The sequence below is a fragment of the Gobius niger genome (genome assembly GCF_951799975.1).
Source record: "Gobius niger genome assembly, chromosome: 18".
Lineage (NCBI taxonomy): Eukaryota > Metazoa > Chordata > Actinopteri > Gobiiformes > Gobiidae > Gobius > Gobius niger.
The window spans coordinates 20,360,946-20,383,030 of NC_136869.1; the positions used below are offsets into that span (position 1 = coordinate 20,360,946).

The following is a 22,085-nucleotide window of genomic DNA, read 5'->3' on the forward strand; positions in this document are numbered from 1 at the left end:
CGTGCCCCTACAGTCCAAAACTGTGGCCCCAGAAAAGTAATGGCCAATAAGCATTTATTTCAAACAAATACACTGAAATTCTGTGTTTAATGCACCTGTACTCCTTTCTCTGTCATATTTTTGACCATTGCTCAAATAATATCAGACAGTAATACCCTTTGACCAGACAAAGCACACTGTACTGCAGTAGTCAATATTGCCATAACAACCACTATACTGTAGTCTGGCATATCTGGAAAACCTAGGGACAAAAGGGGCATTCTCAATCAGATTTAACCCCCAGACATGACAGTGAACATCAGGCTCTATGAGAAATGATGCAAAGCAGACTTCCTCCTGGACACAAAAGGAACAGGAAGCAAATCCCCCCAGATGCCAGAGAAAAGGCAAATCCATATTTAATAAGTCGATGAAGCATAATTGCTCCCAGAGAGATTCCTGCCCTGATCCAATGACTTGTGTTATGCCAGTAAAATGACAAAAGGCAGAGGTGTTGACAGTGGACATCTTTGTTGAACCTAAAGTAGGAGTGCGGGAGCCCAACCACTATAGCAAACCCAAACAAGTGGCTAAAGTTCCATTTTAACACAAGCCCCAATTTAAACTGTCCAAGCGCTCCACTGGTGCAGGATAAAGAGAGAGATACAAACACAGTCCACAGTGCAGGGACAATGGCTAAAAGATCTGTGCCAAACGCAAGGCTGGAAGAGCTTTACTGTACAAAAAGCCAAAGCCAAAGTCAGCCACAGTGCTTTCTTATTATAAAGGCCACAGACTTTTTCACAAATATGTATGCGGTATTAGCAAGTCTAAGCCTCTATAAATCTTGCTTCCTTGATTGGTTTAGGTTCTTACTTAAAATTCCTTTTCCAGCTGAACATTTCTCCTTCAAACAAGTGGTCTTCACAAATACATGTCAGAATAGTCATCTACTTGATTGTAACTTGCCAAAACCTGAAGCAATATACAACATTTGCATAATTAGTCAAATAATTCCATTCATTCTAATCTAGACTTAATACATAGACAAGGGGCAAATAAGGAAGTTGGATCAAGACTTTTTCCACTGAAGCATCTCTTGGTTGAATTATTTTAGTCTGAACTTGGAATAGACGCATGTTCCTCTTATCGGGGGGGAGCATGTGGACAAACAGTATCGCAGCTGGCGACCAGGGGAAGTAAAGACGTGGCTCGGAGTCCACCTCCTTCCTGCAGGCTCGCAGAATAGAACCGAGCTGCTCTTACGTAAGTGGTGACAAGGAGTATTCAACAACATCTTTACAGAAACCTTCCACTTTGGTGGGTCGCCATTGTCCAAACAACTTGGAAAGACTTTGAGACACACAGTTCAGTGAGAGGCTTGTGTGTCTCAGTGAGGTTGTGTTGGAGAGATTGATGCCTTTTGAAAACACTGAGTCACATCTGCTGCGCATGTTTTAAACCTGTTTCTCTGGAGACTGAAAACATTTAGCTTATTTGGCTTTTCCCTTTTACTGTGTAACATTTACCTAACCTCCAGTCACTTGTCTAGCGTGATGTACCACTTCATTGGAGGGGTGAACTAATTGCAAATGTTCTGATTATGATGTTGGGATTTGATTTGTGTGAAATGTGATAGTTTAGTGTCACGTTCAGGAGCACTTACTTTTGAGATACGATCGAAATATGAACTGTGTATCTACTATATGAATCAAAAGCATTTCAGAACATGTTTGTAGAGGTTTCAAGCTAAACTATAGGGTTAATAGATTTTATACAAGCACTGAACAAATCTACATATTTTTCAATGACGTGTTCCTGTTTCGAAATTGATTTAGTGTTCTATAATTTACACCCTGCTTTCCAAATAGCTGGTAGACTTGCTCATACCTAAAACAGTCACCAACAGGTTTACGCCAAAAGCCCGTTTTGGTGAGTGAGTCAGTCAAGTGGGTTTGCCACAGCAGATTCATGCTGGGTTGTCAGGAGCAACAAGTGGCCAAATATTTAGGGTGAATCACTTCTTTTGAACCCAGACGAAGCCCTCTTGATCCAAAAGTGACAGAGAGTCAGTTATTTGTACGGACTGAAGGGTCAAAAACCAGAGGCAGATGTTTTTTACCAATGATAAATGACCTCATGATACATAGAAGAAATGATGAGACCAAAGGCCAAAGTGAAGTGAAAGTAAGCAGTATTCAAAATGAAACCTAATGTGTACTTACTTTCCACCACAGTACCTCACCTAACTGTGGCTCAAATGCAAAAGCTTCTGACATAAAGGTAAGCCCATGTGAAAATAATAAACTCAGGTATGTTCCTTTCTCATATGTTTGGGGTTAGCACGCACCAAAACAATAAAAACACCTTGCGTGCACCGCATATGGTCAGCATTAGTTCCGTGATATCTTAAGACCAAGTGCGCCTTGTCTGGATTGATTTACACTTCTCCGGATTGATCTACACTTCTCTAGACAACATGGCCAGCACTATTTGAAAAAAACATCCAACATCAAACCATCAAACTTCCTTGCAACATCAGCAGCGGACCGTAGATCTGCCGGTGTTGCGATCAACTTGACAACTGCCCACTCCATGTTTTGTTTGAAGAGAGCGGTACAAGAATAACACATCTCGAAACTTTACAAGAGAAAGGGCCAGCTGGTTTCACTTCAGCTCTTGTTGGAAAAAAATAAAAGTACTATTTCAGCATTCTGGCACTGGGGATGATCTCAACGTGAAAATGCCACCTCTGCACAAAGTAAAAAAAAAAAAAAAACTTGTAAAAGGCATGCTCTGTGGCATCTTCAGCAAGTTAGCTTAGGGAAAAGCAGACTATAGTATACAAACACACCCAACATACCAAAGTATCTGTGAGCATCTGCGGCTAACCAGCAGACAAATGGGCCAACGGCTAATGATAGACTTAAAACCCCATAGTTGTTTTCATTGGCAAGTTAGCATGTAGCCTTTAGCTTCTGAACATACTAAATGTACATAAAACAGCTAGCTAAATGTGGTCATGCTAATTATGCTCATGCTTATCTTACTGTAGTAGTGTTTGTTTCTAAAGCTAACCTGAATGCTAACACTCACTTTTGAATTATGGTTTCTCTGCACCGCTTGTCAACAATAAATCAATGGCTAAGTGGTAACATTGGGTATTATTGGTCACGTTTGGTTGGAAAGGTTTTTTTCCATCCAGGATTGGTACAGTCTTGGCTTGGAAACATTTTATTTTCCTAAAAAACATGCCACACACGTCGGAGAGTCCTCGGCTTCATTTCTTTTGCTGTCCAGGAACATTGTCAAGCCTCAGTTGCGCTGGCTTAAATAAGATGTGGCTACACTTGCTAAATAGGCCATTTTATTAGCAGCTATTTCTGGCTAAGCGCTAAGATAAGCTTGAAATTGGACCACTCCGTGGTACTAAAAGGCGCTAATAAGGAATGAAGTATATCTGTTAAAGACATTTGGACCTCCGTTCTCGGGGCTTGCTAGCAGGTGGAAACGGTCAATAGAGGATAAAGCACTTTTTCTTCCACCCACTTATGTTCATCCTGTCTGGCCCGCTTTAGTACCACAGTCACTTTGCAGATTTCCTGTGGGAAGTACAGTAAATTAGTGAGAGAATATGTGAAATGTGGAAACGATGTAATTACTCTGTTGGGTTTTGTTGCATCACTTCGAAACTGGGAAATGCACAGTGCTTTGGGGTTACACTAGAGAATTGAGCTTGGACGGGAAAAAAGAACAATGTGGGGCGTTTGGCAGTAGCCACGCCTTTAGACTGTAGCAGGCTCGGATATAGTAGTGGTCTGTTATTGGCCTAGTTAACCCTTTATAGGGCAAGTGACTATTTTTGGTTATTTCCGCACACTTTACATATGGCCTCCCTGCTGCACATCAGTAAGGTAAAGATCACCCTACATGACAGATCAGACTACTGTGGCATTTGACCAATCAGCAGAGACCGCTCGCCCTCTCAACTTCCTATTTTCTCTGAAGTTTGAAAAAGAGCCAAGTTTGGCTAAATTCATGGTACATTTCTTTACATCACTGGAAAACTAACCATGGCAAGTTGATGAAACTCACACATTTTATTGGTGAATAATTGTGCTAAGTGATGATATATGTGCTGGTTTTGGAGGACGTAGTGAAATAAGTGAAATTACAGCATGAAAAAGACAGGCGCCATATTTGATTCTCTTAAAATTACTGCAAGTAAAGCACAATCACATTACAGAAGCTCTCGCCTCTCACAGGTGTGATCATTCAAACATCAATATCACAAAACACAACGTCTCCAGAGTACCAGCACCCCCCGAAACCTGAAGTACTGTTTGTATATTTTAGATATAAACCTTTGTATTTTTTTTTTTTACCAGTTTAGGGCAAGGAACCAAATACTTCACTCACATTGATTTTCTGCATGATAATGACAAATTAAGAAAAAAAAAAAAGAAAAAACAGACATAAACCTGTTATTTATATCTATAGTAATATTTCCTAAATCTACAAAACTGGAATAGTGTGAAATCTGCTAAAGGTGTAGTTTATGCCTCAAGATAGCTCTGAGAATGTATTTTGTAACCTATTAGTTTAGGAGTTCATTAAGAGTTTCAGTCTTCTCTCAAAAGTTACTACTTCTGGACATGTTTAAAGTGTGCACTGTGTGAACTGAAATGCCAAATGTAAGTACAATTGTCTACACATTACGCATTATAAATATCTTTACCGTATTGCGAGTGTTATTTGTAGAGGACTCTTTATCATCAGTTTAATCGTATTACTCTATCGTCAATCAACTCCATGAAGGCTGTCAACTTAAATAATTTTAAGTTTGTCGTGACAAAATGGCAGAAAATATACTAAAGAATTAATTACGTAGGGTCTTTTTCACCACCGTCCCAAAGTTACTGTATTCAGTGACGCTCCACTTGGCCATAGCCGTCTCTCACACTCCATTTCCTTTTACCACCAAGTCAATCCCATGACCCTATATGTCAATCATGTGACAGTGCATGGGGTCGACGCAGGAGACAAAGACTGCCCTGGGGCATCCTGTCCTACATAACCACAGCACTTCCGGTCACAAGCTGGAACCTTTACTGCAATGTCATGTTTGTGGCAACTACTAAAGCCCCAAATGCCTTTCACAGCCTATCATCAGGACTTAACAGGGTCCAAAAAATATTCAGAGCATGCTGGAGCACTACCAAAATGGGAGGTCAAAAAGACCCTTGGGGACTTCCAGTTGGGCTGCTGCTTGTTTAACATCCCTCGTAAACTGGATTCCACTGGTAAAATGTAGCAACCCAAAAGTGCAAGAGGCCAGGAGCGGAGGCTGGGAGTATCGGAAAGCGTCTCTCCCACTCCCCGTCGAGAGAAAAAACAAGTCGCGGTGCCAAGGTCGATGCGTTGTTTGCTAACACAGCACATATGGAAACACCTCGGCGGACATTTGCCAAGCTGACATTTGAATTCCAGCCAAAAAAGCATTCAGTAAAGACCATAAAATCTATATATGCAGTGGTCAAACATTAAGCTAGACACAAGATATAATCTCTGGAAGTAAAACCATCCAAAAGGGCGCTCAAAGTTTTACCTAATTTTATACATTTTCAAATACAAAAAAATGGAGGTCCCTTTAAAGGCCCTTTTAATTCAAAAAATAAAAAAGATTTAGACCACCTGAGAAACTACAAATTCAATCAAAACATGTATCAAGTATAAAACTCTTGCATTCCGCCCCCTTCGACAACATATTGAACTGTATGAACACCTCAAAACCAAACAAACTCAATACTTTTCTCAGTATAAGAAAAAGAGAGGAGACCACCAACATGCAGAAGAAAGAGACCAAAATACACAGTCAGGCAGGCATTGACCGCAACAGAACCGCACAAAACCAGATGCAAACATACAAGTTCATTTCCTGTTTGGACAAATGCCATTCTTGCTCTACGGGAGGTCAGAGGGCCAGGCAGCTCTCCTCTGGAATTCACATGTGCGTTTTTAGACCGCCAGATGAAGAGTCACGGAGGAGTGGAAAGGAGCCAAAACAATCGAACAGTAGCCAGCAGCGACACGGAGAAGCGTGAACCAAACAGTTGGAGTGCGGGTGATGGGACTGTGTTGTGGAAGTGTAGAGATATGCTCACGGCTGAGGGGAGCATCTACTACTTTCTTCATAATTGAAATTAGAATTCATGTGTTTTTATCTATCCTATTGTAGTTTTATAATAAACAACTTAAACAGTATTGAGGAAAATCAGCCACAGAACAACCACCTGTCACCACTGCTTCTTAAATGTGGTTTCTAATGGTTGCAGATCAGATTGGGATTATTTTCGTGCTTTCGAACACTACTCAAGCGTAATTTCCTTTCTGAAACAAGCACCTCTGCTCCGTTTCCGCGTCAGGCTCCTAATTGAAGTCTTTTCTCTTCATTTGCCCTGACAAAGCTGGCACTGTTTGCAGTCTCTTAGCAGCCACTTCACACGCGGTGCTCGGTGGAGGGCCCCATTCTCCCGTCAGCCCCTGGGCCTCGGCGCTGGTGCCGCTGAAAGGAAATGACAGCACGAGAGGTGACATGCAACAAACACCTGACAGTGCCAAGTTCTGCCGCCGTGCACCTGCAGCAAAGGCACACTTCTGCTCTGCAGCGGAGGAAATATGAGCTCTACAGATCGACGAGGGGAGCGAAATATCCACTTGTGCAGAGTGGGTTCAGGAACATTTGAATAAGCTGCTTTCGAGCATTTCCTAAATCAGTCAAGTATCAAGTATAAGATAGTGATCATTAATAAATGACTGCAAAAAAGCATAATAATGAAATAATCATTTTGGTGCCAACTGTTGAAAAAAGCAACTTGATAAATTAAGATAGATTTTAGATTTTCTTGTTCACTAAAAAGATGCAGAGCTACACATAAAGGGGTGGTGGCACAGTAGCATAGTTATTTTTCCACTGCCGTCCCACAATTAGAATGGTTCAATTAGACTATGTGGGGCCTTTCTGCAACCCATCAACCTAAAACATGTAATGCTAGGTTCTCCTGAAAAGATTTGAACGGAAAAAGTGGAGGTGGCAGACAATGCACAGCGCTGTATCACCCACTATACATGAGTAAGTGCCAAATGAGGAGGATGCACTTTCTTCTGGGGACAGTTAGGAACATCTTTCTTTGATAGATATGCAATAATGCTGCAATATTGCGAAATGCCGTCTTTCTCTTGATTGGAGGGAGCAATAGGCAGCCACGCCCGGACAAGAGCCTATGGCATTGTGGTTTGAACAATGCAAAACACACCACACAGTCCACTCCACAACCTCCCATGAGAAAAAGCCTGCTCACAACCTTAAGTCATCGCCACCAAAACACCAAACATGAAAATTGTTTTTGTATCCTTGAGCCTACATTGCTAGAGTCTCAGTAGATTGCATAATTGGGGATAGCCAGAGAGGCCATATGGAAGGAATAGTGCAATCATTTTGTCAGTTTGTGCCAGGGAAGCTGTGGACACAAAACTAAAACACACACTGCTCACACTATAGCACCTTCTATCTGTCTTTTTTTTCCTTTTAGAAACCAGACAAAGAAGTGCAGCGTGTCTGCTAAAAAAGACGTTTGGGGTTTATCAAGACATCATCTGCCAACCCAAGCTGCTAAATCATTCATAAAGGCGAGCAGACGAGTTATGCAAATGAGGGAAAATATGGGAATAAGCACAAAGTTGTTTCCCCGGAGCGACGATCGTTATCAGATGAAGTTGGTGCTCCAGATCCAAATCAGGCAATCCAAAGAGGACGTGCCTTTGTTGACAGTCAGCTAACCTGAAGTGACTTTTCAAGGAGGTACAACAGCTCCCATGAATAAGACAAGATAATGAGGAGATATCCTAGAGAAATGGCTGTGATTGGTCTAAGAAGAATCTAACTTGTTTTACAGCATCTGAATCATGATGGAAAAACAGTTGAGGAATAGAGATGAACCCGGTATCAATTAGACAATGGAATTAACTGCGCTAACTTGACTAATAGTAATAGATGGCGTAGTGACAATGATGAAAAAAAATATAAATATGCATGTTTTCTGGGTTGGTGGGGAAAACCAGACACTGAGGAAATCCATCCAGGAGAACATGGAAAGTAAACTCCACACAGAAAGGCCCACACGATCCCTAATTTACAGCGAGGTTTCATCTGCACTGCTCTCTTCTGAACCTCTTTCGTGGAAGGTTGCCAGATCCACCATCATAGTTATCCTGGACAGTACAGAGCCTGTTTTAATGGATACTGAACCCATCCTACCCTGATCTTGGCTCGAAAACAATACACACTAAAGCTCAATACACTTTGGTCTCTTTTATCTAAATCTCCATGTCGAATTCTGTTTCATCAGCTTTTCCGACAGGGCTAGGGGGGGGGTTGTCATGGCGATGGAGAGAAAGCACCGGCGATGTGGCGACCTTGGCTCTGCCTGGAAATCTGGAGGAGCACAAATATGCTGCGTCTTTGCTTGTCATCCTGCATCTCCTGTTTGTCTGTCAACCTGAGAGTGGGCGATATATATATATATATAAGATGATGAAAACATTTTATCGTGGTCTAACTGTGAGGATCTGGCAATACTTTTCCCCCCATTCCTCCATCACCGCCTCCATCCTCAAAGTGAGTGGATTTCAAGCTACAAGATGAACAACTTTTGTGTGTTGAAAAGGAATAATGGGCTTGGCTTTTACTGAATCGCGTTATGAATTCATTGCTTTATCGGCTTCAATCTCTCTTCCAAATCTAAATTGAGACCATTTACCTTAGTATTAGTATTACGCCAAACAATGCATGGAAAAGCCAAACAAAGTAAAACTAAAAAAGTTAAATGTTTAGAGTTTTGTTTATTTTATTTTTTTAAGAGGCCCATTTTAGAAATACTTGAGATTCCACCTGGTGTCTCTGTTTGATTTGTCTAAGCCCTTAATGCTTTCATTGGATTACCTGCACATGGCAAGAGTCAAGTGAGGAAAGGAAAATACTTAGGTCATTACAGGCTGAGGCTATAACTTTATTTAATGCAAGTGGGTAAGCTAAGCTGACTTATTTGGATTCAAAAACTGTGATTAACACCATGTTTTCATATGGTGGCTCAGATCTCCCAATGACAGCTAGCAATTCAAAATACGGAAAAGGCCTTGCAATATTATATATGCCTCGAGATATGTAAACAAAGCTTGCAATGTTTTCTTTTAATGACTATGCAGAAGTACTGACAAACAAAAAGGTTCATTGGTGGTCAAAAGGCTTGCAGCTACTGTAATTGGTGGGTTCCCATGATAAAGCTGTACTTCCTCATGCACTATTGACAGAGGAAACTTCTGTGTCTTAATATAAATGTTCTGGTGAACCATGCAAACAAAGACATAACTAAGTAATTTCAGATGTGAGAAACAAAAGTGAGAGAGGTTAGAAGAAAAACTATTCGGCTAATAGTTAAAATGGAAGCGAAGTAAGACATTATAAAGTCAATTATATCAGGCAATCACAGGCAATGTGGCAATATTCAACAACATAACAATGTAGAAGAGTGAAAATTACTCTCATTAATATAGAAAAAGCGCTTAGCAAATTGACTGAGGGCTGCTAATGCTAAGCTAACAAGCACACAACATCATGAATATGGATTTTTATCATTTCCACAATTCATTATTGTAAGTCACACAGATAAATCAATTGGAATGACATTCAAAGGCAGAAGGGAAAAGCTTACAAATAATAAGAGGGGAACACTGTCAACTTGTAGCTAATTCTACTGTAAGCATAGGGCAGGGGTAGGCAAGTTTGTGTCGTGGAGGGCCGCGTTTCTTTATTGCCAAAACGCCAAGGGCCGAAACTCACAATTGTAGCCCAAAGTAAAGCAATTTTTTTCTACAAATATTATTTTTATATAACCTAATGGGGTGTTTTGCCGGAAAATGTGAAAATGTTGACAGTATTTTCCACATTTTAGATTACTTTATCACATATTTGGGCTCTGATTAATGAAATAATATTTCTTTAAAATCCTCTTGTGGGCCAAAAGCTTTATGCCGGATTTGCCCCCCGGGCCTGACGTTGCCTACTCCTGGCATAGGGTCTCTCAAAGAAGCGCCCTTTGCCAATTTAACGAAGTGAGAGGAGAAAACCAGTTGGATGAGGATAAATTCTAATGTATGGATACTGTACTATAAAGTGAGAAATACAAAAAGGCAAAACTGCAGAAACACAAAATCCAGAGAAGATGCACACATTGTTTGACTTGTTAACAATATTCGTCAACGCAAAACCTACACCTACTTTAGTGGTACTTTTCTGGTAGCCTAACAGAAGTGCATTTTTCCTCCATGTCTCCGACTTCCCAAAGCAAACACAGCAGCAGCCTCACACTTGGACAAGAGAGATGAACCAATAAAGAATCCATGGATACAGGCTCAACAGAATAAATAACATCAAATCCATTGTCTGCTCTCTGTGTGCGTTGTACCTGGGAGATGTGGTTGATGGAAGACTCCATTCGGCGCAGCTGGGACGCCTGGATGTCCAGCAGCTGCAGCACATTGTTGGCTAAGGCATTGATCTGGTACGCCACGCTGGCCAGGGACTGCGTGGTGTAGGCTTTGGTCTCCTCCAGGGCCTTCCGCTTGTCCTGGGCCTGTACAGAAGAAGAACAGACAGGAGGGTAAAACATCAGGTAGTCTAACATTACGACTCAGGAGTACAACTACTACTGCAGCTATATTACAACAGCTTCTATAGACAAGGACGACACAGCAGTTTGACCCGAGGAGGAAGGGATTCAACTTACACTTCATAGAACAACCACACAACCTCCAAAACCTCCTATATGGATAATCTTGAAATCAAGACGCCAATTACAAAAAAATACAGGCCATAGTTCATGCAACATCAAATCCAATTCATTTCAGGTCATTTATATTTTTGAGGTCATGTTGGAAACGGGCCAATAGTGCAGTGAAGAACTCCTCCCCCGGTCATTCTCCAAATACCAGGCCCTGTGTGAGAGGGATTTGTGGTGATGTAACAGTCCAGCAGCTGACACTCTGCACTGTACAGTCCAGCAAAGTCTCATTCATTTAATATGAGCACTGTATGGAATAACAAAGATGCCATATATTGTCATATATAAGCCTGTAATTATAATTCAAAGAGAGAAGGAACTCAAATGTATCAATCAACAGTTGAGTTTGCATTAGAACAAGATCATTTCAACGCAAGGCTGCAATTAAACAGGGTTATGAATAAAACAAGTTAATATAGCACGTTCTGAAACGTTTAGAATATTCTCAAAGTCTGCCCACAATCGTCTAAAAGAAGTTTGAAGAAGTGCAAGCAGTCGATCTGTCTGCCAGACAATAACAAATTGCGCAACATACTGCAACTTGTGACACCATCTACAGTAATAAACCTCACTTTAGGCTCATCTTTTCCCATCATCACTCATTATATCCAAAGCAAAGTGGCTACTGCGGAGACACTGTACAACCCACTGCTTTAACCATGTCACATCAAACGCACTGGAGAGGAGATCTGAGCTGCGGCCATCTTTGATCTCAGCACTCTTCCCTGTGTGCTGCCCACTCGTAAAGAACGGCGGCCCAAAGAGCAACGCCTGGGGGCTGCCGCACTAGCCTTTGATAAGCAGTGAGAATGTGGGGGCCAGAAACATGATTAGAGCGCGTAAGGTGGTGGGAGATTCAGAGGGTTCCAGAAACAGAGCTGATCAATGTCTGTGTACCTCTGGGCTGGAAGTTGTAGAATTGAAGATACGTAGCTGCTGATAACAGAAGAAAACAGCTATTCAAGTACTATTAGAGTTTAAATGACCATCGTAATGATTGAATGAAACATTATGAACAAATTTGTAGTTTTCCTTGTGAGCAGCATTAGGTAAAACTATTTAAAAACATCAACAAATCATGGAACAAGTCATTCAACAGCCATGTCATAAGTAGGGAGGTCAATTTATCTAGCGCACTTTAGCGACACAATCCCTGAGCTCTATTGACAAAAAACATTAAAAGAATTACAAAAAAACACTAACATCAACATCTCTGTCATGTTTTTCTATCTAGCTTCTACTTCAGTTCAAAACCAACTCCAAAACTTTTCAACAACACATGGCCCGATCCTCGACAGCATTGTGTCATTGTGCCTCTGTCTGTTTTGTTTGTGAAGAAACTCTCCAAAGCGCATGAAGGGGGGTCAGCGTGGGCGGGAGGGGACAGATGCGATGATGATGCAGGCTCCTGGTTAAATCTTAGACATGTGGTGTTACAGCCGCTCACATCCAAAGACCAGTGTACAAGTATTGGGGTCAAATGGGCACAAATCCCTCAACTGCCCAGATTTGTTACTCAAGAGCCCACGGATCATCTGACATGACAGGATGTAGAAAGAACTCAATGGGACAAATGACTTCGAAGACTGTAGCAGGGCTAAAACTTGACTGACACGACAATAGATGTTCACAAAACAGTACATTAGGTATAATATGGTGTATCTATAGCTATAAATGTGACCATATAAAAAAATCAAAGAGGCTGTGCACTCATTTCAGTATAGTTGTTGAAGACATTAGTTAAAAGAATGACCACAGTGCTATGGTAATCTTGTAAGAAGCACTTATGCTCTGTTAGCGAGCGCAAGCTAATTGTTGTTGTTAATGTTACTTGATGACGCATCTCTACTTTCTAGAATGGTGATGTTGAGTATGTCCCATTAGACCACGATAAAAGGTTTCTTTATTCGTATATATATATATATATATATGTTGCCGGCTACTTTTGTCTGATTTTTCTGCAGTATGACACATAACGCATTCATCATAGGCAGTGTTTAGTCACAATGCACAGCCCACAACCACAGACTAAAAACCACAACTTGTGATCATTCCTCAAGAAATTATAACCCTTACCAAAATCTAGTAACAACAAAGACGTTGAGGACGGTTTAAGATGCAAGTTCAAGGAGAAAAAGTATCCCTGTAATCCACATAACAAGAATATCAGCAGAAAAGCCAGACAGTTTGAACATGCAGTCAGCACCATAGCCGTTTAGAAAAGGACGACTCCACACCTAATCTCATCGTTGCTGGGAGTGAAGGGAAACTCTGAGGCGGCTACTGAACCAATAGTCCCAGTTATGCCTGGTGCAATTTTAACACATTGCTTTACTTGAAGTTGGCTTTACTGCAAATTTCCCAGGCTCAAAACTGAAACCATACGAGACCATTTACGACCAAAGGTTATAGGGCTGATTCTGGTAAATAGATATGATCACACTGAACTAACAAATAACTGCAATTGTGATTTAATTGCATAAAAATGTGCAGCCCTAACAAGCAAAATGAGAGTTAAGAGTCTTGCTCAGAGACACAACAACAATATACGATTAGACAAGGCAACCAAATATGCTATAAATAAGTTTAATAATATTGAATGTAATGAAATCCACTCCAGGCCAAACGGCTTGACCACAAACAGAGCTCCTTCTAATTTTGGAAAGGGAGTGGCTGACACATGATAAGGCTGTTTTCACTGAAGTAGAGAAAAGAAAAATCCTTTTCCGCTCATCCAGTTCGGCGAGATAACAGCCCTCAACAGCCAAAGTGCTCCGAAGTTAATCATGCCCCAGCCAGTGTCGGGGCGGCTACATGGAGATTGAAAGATGGAAGTGTCTGGATGTTTTCTCTCTGGAAATAAAAGCAGTTAAGTGTCACAGGAGGTATAACTGGAAAACACCCACAAAGGCAGAAGTGGACACAATGAGTAATGCCTGCAATTGATGATGAGTAAGAAGAAAACTAAAGCCAAGGTTGCACCACCAAATGCATTAGCCAATAGCCAACATCTCAATAGGGCTTTTTTTGATTAAGTCATCATGCATCACAATCGCTTTGGCTAGCATAATGGAAAAGTGTGCCAAATCCTTTAAAAGCAACTTGAAATGTACAGGAGTAGAACAAAGGCAGTACCAGAGAGTACAGCTCAACCAATAGGTTATCCACTATTTGATTCACAAATCACCATACATTATTAGAGCTGTTCCAGTACCATTCTTTTCAATACAATCAAATACAAGTACTGTAAAACGCGGTACAAGTCCGATACCACGGAGTGTGAATAAAAACAAAGTGGCACATGGCTAGTCTGCTTCCACTCTTAAAGCAGTTCTAAGCAACTTTTTTACCTTAATAAATCCTTTTCATAGGACCTCTGGGGATAATGCAAGTGTTTATGGAATGATTTGGGGGCGTCTTTCATCTCCCCCTGGTGTCTCTGGCCAGAACACCACAATTGCAACTTTGCTGCCACCGGGTAGGAGCACCAATACACACAAATGGAATCACAAAAAAGAAGCAGAACAGGCAAAGCTAACTGCGGGGGCTAGCGCCACTTAAACAGTATTTACAGCAAAGTTTGAGTGAAATAAATTATCTCCATTGTGTTGGATGTACAATATCCCTCTCTCCCTTTGTCTTTTCTGTCAGCGTAGTATTTACTCTCACGGACAATTCATGAGTAAAAAAAACGCAACATGCTACGACACCGGCAGTGGCGCTTATAGCCTCTAGGGGCATGAGTTACTTAGTACTGCTTTAAGACTAAATGAAAGCATCACTGAAATAACAAGAACACCTTCTCTGTGATTAGAAGAGTTTTTAGCACTTTCGCACTTTTATTAACATTTATCACAACCGTAAAAGTGAATCCATATCCACACCAAAGATCATTCTAAACCATTGCTAATTTTTGCATTATCTTCATAACCAGACATTGGCCAACTCATCCCCTCCCTGGCAGCCGTATCTATTCGCAAAAGCATATGATCCCTGTTCCCTGTAGTGTGAACACAGCCTCAGAAGCTGACAGCTTTCCAATGACTCATCCCCGGCTGGAATCAATCCACACAGTTTGTAACGAGACAAAAATGTGGCTTCTTTTAACAAGGATTATCCCGAAGCCTGGAGTAACAGCCTACATGTGTTCCACTCCAATCACCATTCCACAATCTCGCATGGCCGCTTATCCTGCCCCTGTACATCTGACAAGCGCATTTGTGCATTTGTTTACACTCCCTCACTTGTCCAGAGGGGAAACACGTCCGGGAGTGGGGTAAAGAAAAAAAAAAAACACTTTGGAATGTTTGGAATTCCTGCTACATGTCATATACGGGAAAAGTTACAAGTGCTGCTGCTCGGCCCGCAAAGTCCAAGCATGAGCGGTGGACGTAAACATTTTGGAAAGTCAAAGTGCCAGGGAAGTTCTACATGACCAGAATAGCATAACTCTGACCGCATGAATGTATTCTATGGCAAAGGGTGATTTTCAAAGGGTGCAAATGCATAGGGGAAAGCTGGAGCGCTTGCTAAGTGTGAAGTATTGACCGGTGAAGCAAGTGGGGCACGGCTGGGTTGTTGTATCGATCAGGCTCGCAGTTCAAAGGGAGAAAGGTCAGAGCGTACAAGAAAAAGGAACAGTTTAATTTATAGAGCTGAGTAATCAGAGCTCTTACAAAATGTGTTTCCGAGAGATGGTAAGAACTCTAGAATGCATATTTAAAGCTATTAGCAAAAACTACACAAAGAGAATTAAGACATAGTCCATAGATTTACAGATTGAATAGTCTTATCTCTCAAAATTGAATGATGAGAACATTTTGGTCAAAGATGACAATTGAAAAACTGTCACATCTCTGCTAGCTGCCCCGGCGACACAGCATCAGCGAATTCATGAGAGCCTTTGGCCCTTGGGGCAGATGGGGGAGGCCAGAAGGTGCACCTAACCTTGAAGACGTGCCAGTTCACAGTCACACATTCCTCCAGTTTGTCAATGTAGACGCACAAAGCACACCTCCGCACACGAAACACGCTCATTAACCTTTCGGACGAGGCTTTAGAATCGGCTCGTCCAGGCAGACAGTCGGAGGCAAAAGGCAAGAAGATTGAATTCTTTAGTGTGTTGAAGCCGCCAGTGCCATTTAATTTACTGGGTCACAGAGACACAGGGGTGCAGGAGGTCTTTTCAAAATATGCGCTGTAACCAAACTCTGTCTCGGGCTTCAGCAGCACAATAAAAAAGAAAGTAAAGTACTGATTCATTCAAATGTTATTTCAAGGTATGATGTGATTATTTCAGCTGGTCTGGTGTTACATGTCCAGGTCAATGAAAACATGAGTGAGCTCATTAGCAATCGATCGATGCAGTGTGTTTTGGGAAATAGTGATGGAAAAGCTGCCCCACCTTCCAGGCTGCTATCAGTTCAATACAAGCGTGGGGAAGTAAGATGCCGAGATGGAGCAGAAAGGCTTCTCCATCCAAGCTGCTAAAAGAGGTTGCGGTGGCGCATACAAACTAGTGGGAGATCTTTAAACTTTACCAAAAAGGTTTCAAATACATTTGAACTGTATTAGACTGGGCTACCTGCTGTGGGGAAGAGCGAGTGACAGGTGGTTGAGAGCATGAGCTGGCTGGATTTTCGTGAAAATGCATTTTTCTTCATACTGACAAAAATAGGGCACTTCTCTCAGCAAGACAGGAAATGAGGAGACAACCCCAAACAGACAGCAAAACAGGTCTCCCGGGAAACTGTGCACAAACAGTGTAGGGATTTAGATGACAAAAGAGATCAATAATATTTATGGGTGGGTATTATTGGCAAAAGTATCTCACTATTATTAGGAACTTTCACAATAATGCAAACACTGTGCATGTATAAACACATGCTGTTCAAAAAGAGAACTGACTTTTCGGTAAACTACAAAAGTGCACATCTTCCAAACAGCAATTACGATATTATCTCGTACATGATACATTTTCCAGGGCCCAACATTGATATTCTTTCCAATAGTCTTTTCGTGTCTCAATGTAAACCTCACGGAGCACTGTTGATGTATGGGAGCGCTAATTAAAAAGTGTCCATGTTGCTGGCTCAGCAGGTGGAGTCATGTGACAGGAGCCGCAGCGCTGGCTCTGACCTTTCGTTTCGCAATGTGCCGCCATTTTTCTCTTTTCCTCGTATTGTTGCTCAAACAGGAAAGGCCAATTAGGCAGAATGTTGAGAGAGGAAAGGGGGGGTTGATACAGTGGAGGGGGGAGCTCAATATGTAGAATGTCACATGCAAAGGCTACATAAGGACAGCCAAAAATCTGTACTGATACTTATACATCAAGGATTGGGTCAACGAACCACCAACATCTACACTTAGACTTGTAAGTTTCTCTTCACAGTACATTCATAAATCTGCTGTTAGGTCTTCCTGTAGACCTCCGGCATGGCAGCTGGTAACTTAACCTCAGCATCCTTTTACCAAAATAGCCGGCTTGACTGATACAATGATCACACGAAAACAGACCAATGTCCAAAACAAAGCCAGGCCAGTAATGTGACTTTATGTGACGCTTTACAATTTCAAGCATCATTCATTTCACACTTGAAGGAACAATATGTTTATGTGGCCAGTGCTGCCCTTTATGTTAGACCAACAGAAGTGTGGCTGCCAATCTGGCCCCCTAATTACTCACATACTCTTAAAGGTGAAGTGTATTGTGGTTGGGAGGTAATTTATAAAACACTTGGTATTAAAAGCATGAAAAGCACTTTATTTAAGCTTGCTTTGATTTGTCACACATGTTAATATAATGAAGGTGGGGCTCGATATGTAAAGTGAAAGTCTAAATTGTTTTCATTCGCTAATACTACTTGTATAGCATTACTACTTATATTAATAGCAAAAGTACTTTTTATTATCAAGTGTCATCACAATTAAAGCAGGACTAAGTAACTTGTTTACCTTAATAACTCTGGGGGTAATACAAGTGTTGATGGGATGATTGGGGGGTCTTTCATCTCCCCCTGGTGTCTCTGACCAGAAAACCACAATTGCAAGTTCGCTGCCTACGGGCCGGAGGCGCAATACACACTAATGGAATCACGAAGAAGAAGCTAATAGGCTAACGGGCAAAGCTGACTGCGGGTTAGCGCCACCAAAACAGTATTTACAGCCAAGTTTGAGTGAAAAAATATGATCTCCATTGTGTAATTGGATGTACAATATCCCCCTCTCCCTTTGTCTTTTCTGTCAGCTATTTACTCTTACGGACAATTAATGAGTAATCATGCTTTGACACCTGCAGCAGCGCTTATGGCCTCTAGGGCCTGAGTTACTTAGTACTGCTGTAAACCTCAATAAACAATCTCATGTGCATTCACTTCCATCACAGAAACTGATTTCAGGTCTCATTTCAGGTGGCAGAAGTGCCTTCCCCAATTACACACTTACAAACTCAGTCACAAGTGACAAGCAGCAAGTGCACAACAGTTTGAAAACTACAGCACAATAAAGTACTTGCGAATACAAGTGTAACCTCAAGTTCAGTCAGCCTTCCAACAGCCAGGTGGCCTGTTTTGCATATACACCTGTCCTTGTCACTGAGGTCAAACCCTGCTTGACTTGCATAGATTAAGACTGAATAAATAAATACGAAAGTGTGTCAGGGCTTATTTCGATCACTTACGCAGGCTCAGTTTTAGGGCCATTTCCTGAGAGACGGATGATTTTAAACGTAGCGCTTTAAAAAGCAAGCATAACTTTGGCCCGTCACTATGAGATAATATACTCCCTGGGACGACGTGTGAAGAAAGCAGAGGAGGAGGTGGCAGCAGCGGCCGGGTCTGACAGGAGGAACAGGGTTGGTTGTAAAGGCATGTCAACTCAAGCCCAGGCACGCTGACAGGGGTTCAGCTGGGAGAGAGCAGTTGTCTATGGGAGAGTGTGAGACCTGGCAGCAGACAGAAAGCAGGCTCATGAAAATGTGCACTTCACTTGAAACATAAAGATCAGAAAGCGGCACCTTTCACAAATACAAGAAACACAAGAACAGAACAGCCAGAGATCACAGACGTTCAATGTTAAGAGAACTTTTAAATAGCCAAAATGGGTTGTGAAACTTGTATACCTTCTAATAGTACACTTGTTTTGTGTCCTCTTCCCCTCCATTAAATAACAACATGCACACTTCAAATGACTACATGAATAAATAAAGTGTAATTTAAGGGACTTTTGACTATTCCGAAGATAAAAAAAAAAAATACTTAATTTGTCATCACTTGAGACCAATGAATAAAAGTAACATGAAGAACAATACCATGAAATCAAGAGCTTTGTTATGGAAATACTAAATATTGAAATAATGAATTACAGGGGCTGTCCTCGTTTGTTCCTCAGAATACTGTGTTTGCAGACATTTGTTTAGGAAAAAACAGACCGCTGCGTGCAGTCTGAGTCCAATTGTGAATTATTTTTAGCTAGCGTTGTTAGCTAAAAATAGTTGTGAAAGTAGTCAAATGGTACAATATAAACTCAACACGAAGAGTCTGGATAAAAGGAGTGTATTAGAAATAAAGTTGACGATTAACAACAAACATTTTAAACTTTAAACTTGGTAGGTACCACATTTTAATAACTATTCTAAATATTTGAAACACACTACTTAAGAAATGAAAACATTTCAAACAACAGTTTTCATAATGGTGATATTTTGCATAGTCGTGTAGACAACGTACAAGCCAGACTTTTTAATCTTGTCCAATTTATAGTACAAGTTCAAAGCTTTGGCTATAGTCTAAAGTGTTTAATTTCTATCTATAATTTGAATTAATAACGCTGGAATGTCCATATAAGAGGGCACTCAATCAAGTATATGCAAGTTTAAACACTAAATATATTTATTGCAATCACATCTGAATCCACCGTATGTAAGATCTATCGTTAAAATGCTTGACTTGCAGAAATAGTTTACATTGGATTGAACTGGTCCCAGAGTATTTGCAGTCTGCCACACATTTAAATATCATCTGAGGAAAAGGAGGAAAACAAAATTATAGGGAGTCCTGGGGGAGTACAGCTGGAATGGACACACCCGCCGCACTGGAGATGCTGGTGGGCTGTACAGTTTTCCTTCACAAATTCTCACCAATAAGAGTTACTACGTCGGCCATTAAACCATGTGTGCATCATCCTCTGCGGTCACTGGTCAGGCCCTTTTTACTGCTATAATGTTCTCAATATGAGGAAGACTTGAATCACGATAACCATAAATATGTTTTGTCCCGAGTCAGATACAAGAAGCCAAAAAGTAATCATGGGAACTGACTCTGTTCCCATGTGCAACTTTAAGGGGAACAAATAAATCATAAAATAACTGGAGAACCACCTACGTAAACTACTCCCGAAGTACCATAAGAGCAAAACCAGCCCTTAACAGAACCTCATGTGCTCTTACGTCTTGCATGAATATTAGGGGTTTCCCATTACCAAATCACAACTAAACCGGCAGAAGAAGCTCTGAACAAGAAGAAGTAAACAAAACATGACAAAATTGGCTCCAAATTAAAAAGAAGACCACAGTTAGAAAAACACTGCACTAAACAGCCACAGAGACACAAGAGCAGGGCACATGGCTGCACATGGCTCTAAAATTGTATGTATACATTTCACACCAACTTTTCAATCGGAAATAATCAGTGGGCAGGGGAATCACTGAGGTAATGCCAGAATAGCTGATCAACCGGATGACTAAACAACTATGGTACGAAAACAAGGACAAGCCAAAACATTTATGATACAGCACCAAATGAGAAAATGCAACCCAAACTAGCAAATGCTCATGTAATAGCAGGCTGTATTTAAATAGCCATTATGTCATGGTTACACCCTCAAGTTCAGTTTCAGTTTCTTTTCAGTCACCAAAGTAGTGTATAATGCCTGTATGTAGATATGAAGAAAACCACAAAAGACCTTCATAAATCATTTGAAATAAAACGATCACCGGCCAAGTATTAGTGATTCATAGTGAAGTCATTCCTTTTCCCCCATATCCGGTGGTCACAGAGTCTCTACACATGCACCATATCATTGACACACAAGCAATAAGGTGTAGTTTCTATAAAAAACAACAACTCATGAATGAATCAATATATAAACACATACTTTCAAATGGACAAAACACTTTGAGTGAGTGAGGGAGCACACCGGTGACACTGGTGCTAGTGCTGTCACGCTTGCATGAGTGCGTAATGCAATTTTACATGGCTTACAACTATGAACACAGTGAGCACTCCACTGTCATGTTGCTGTGTAATATGCCGAGGGGGCAATTTTGTGGTAATAAATGTTGTGTTTCATGACCCCACGGACAATAATGGGCACAAAGTCATGAGTGCCACTTAAATATTTGAAAATATATACATCTTTTTATATATAATGCGTGTTAGCGTGTGTGCGTAAAAGGCGACAGCGGCAAAACAACTTTTTATCACAATGATGAAAGGAAGATCGCCAGACGGCCAAAACACACGGGCCTCCCTCCGTCAGCGGCGAGAGTTGCAGCAGTTTGAACCAAAGCAAAGTACTGATAAAAAAGTAGACACACCCTCAATGTAAACGAAATAAAATGTGATCTGTTGTCTAGTGAGATCCAAGCGGTGCGTGGTGGAAAAGTCGCCTCGAGATCTAAAGGCGAATCCCTGCTGTAAAGCCATGGGCGGACTCCAGCGCCTTTATCCACATTTCCTGTCCCAAGGAATCACTCCATTGGCGACAAAAGGCGACAGCGGGTCAGCGGGCGTAGCGTGGCGGACACTCGCTTACCTGGACATAATTGTTCTCGCAGTAGTCCGCTACTCTGGTGAGGTTTTGGTAACTCTCCACGAGCGCTCTTTTCCCGGCCGGAATCTCTTCCTCTAACAACATTTGTAGCTCTGCCATCTTACATCTCCCCGCAGAGCCTCCCTTCCCTCGCTGCCTTCCCTTTGATTGAAGCAGCCACCAGCCCAGCGAGCACTCTCCGCCTGTGAGAAAAAAAACAAAAAACTCTTTGCGCTCGCTATTGTGGGATTCCTGCCCCGGCGGCGGCGCAAGCACGGCCCGAAGATCGTCTGTGGCGGTGAAGAGGGGTCACTCAAACCCCCCCTTTTTCAGAAATGGGTTACATTCATTATAATACAAGCGTGACGTGTTGGTGAGTTTTTAAAGGACGTTTAAACC

General features: G+C 41.4%; 1 protein-coding gene across 5 annotated transcripts in view; it reads right to left on the reverse strand.

The window, feature by feature from the left end:
- abi1a (abl-interactor 1a) overlaps positions 1-21,914 on the reverse strand; it is a 38,541-nt gene extending 16,627 nt beyond the window's left edge. For 3 of the 5 annotated variants that reach the window (XM_079575944.1, XM_079575945.1, XM_079575946.1), the window contains exons 1-2: positions 21,690-21,912; positions 10,503-10,670 (exon numbers count right to left, since the gene is read on the reverse strand). In XM_079575944.1, coding sequence (XP_079432070.1) covers positions 10,503-10,670; positions 21,690-21,806 — 285 coding nt within the window. In that variant the 5' untranslated portion in view covers positions 21,807-21,912. Of the gene's footprint in view, positions 1-10,502; positions 10,671-21,689 lie in introns of all 5 variants that reach the window. The other 2 variants (XM_079575948.1, XM_079575947.1) reach the window with 1 other exon arrangement.
- Between the last annotated feature and the right edge of the window lie 171 nt (positions 21,915-22,085).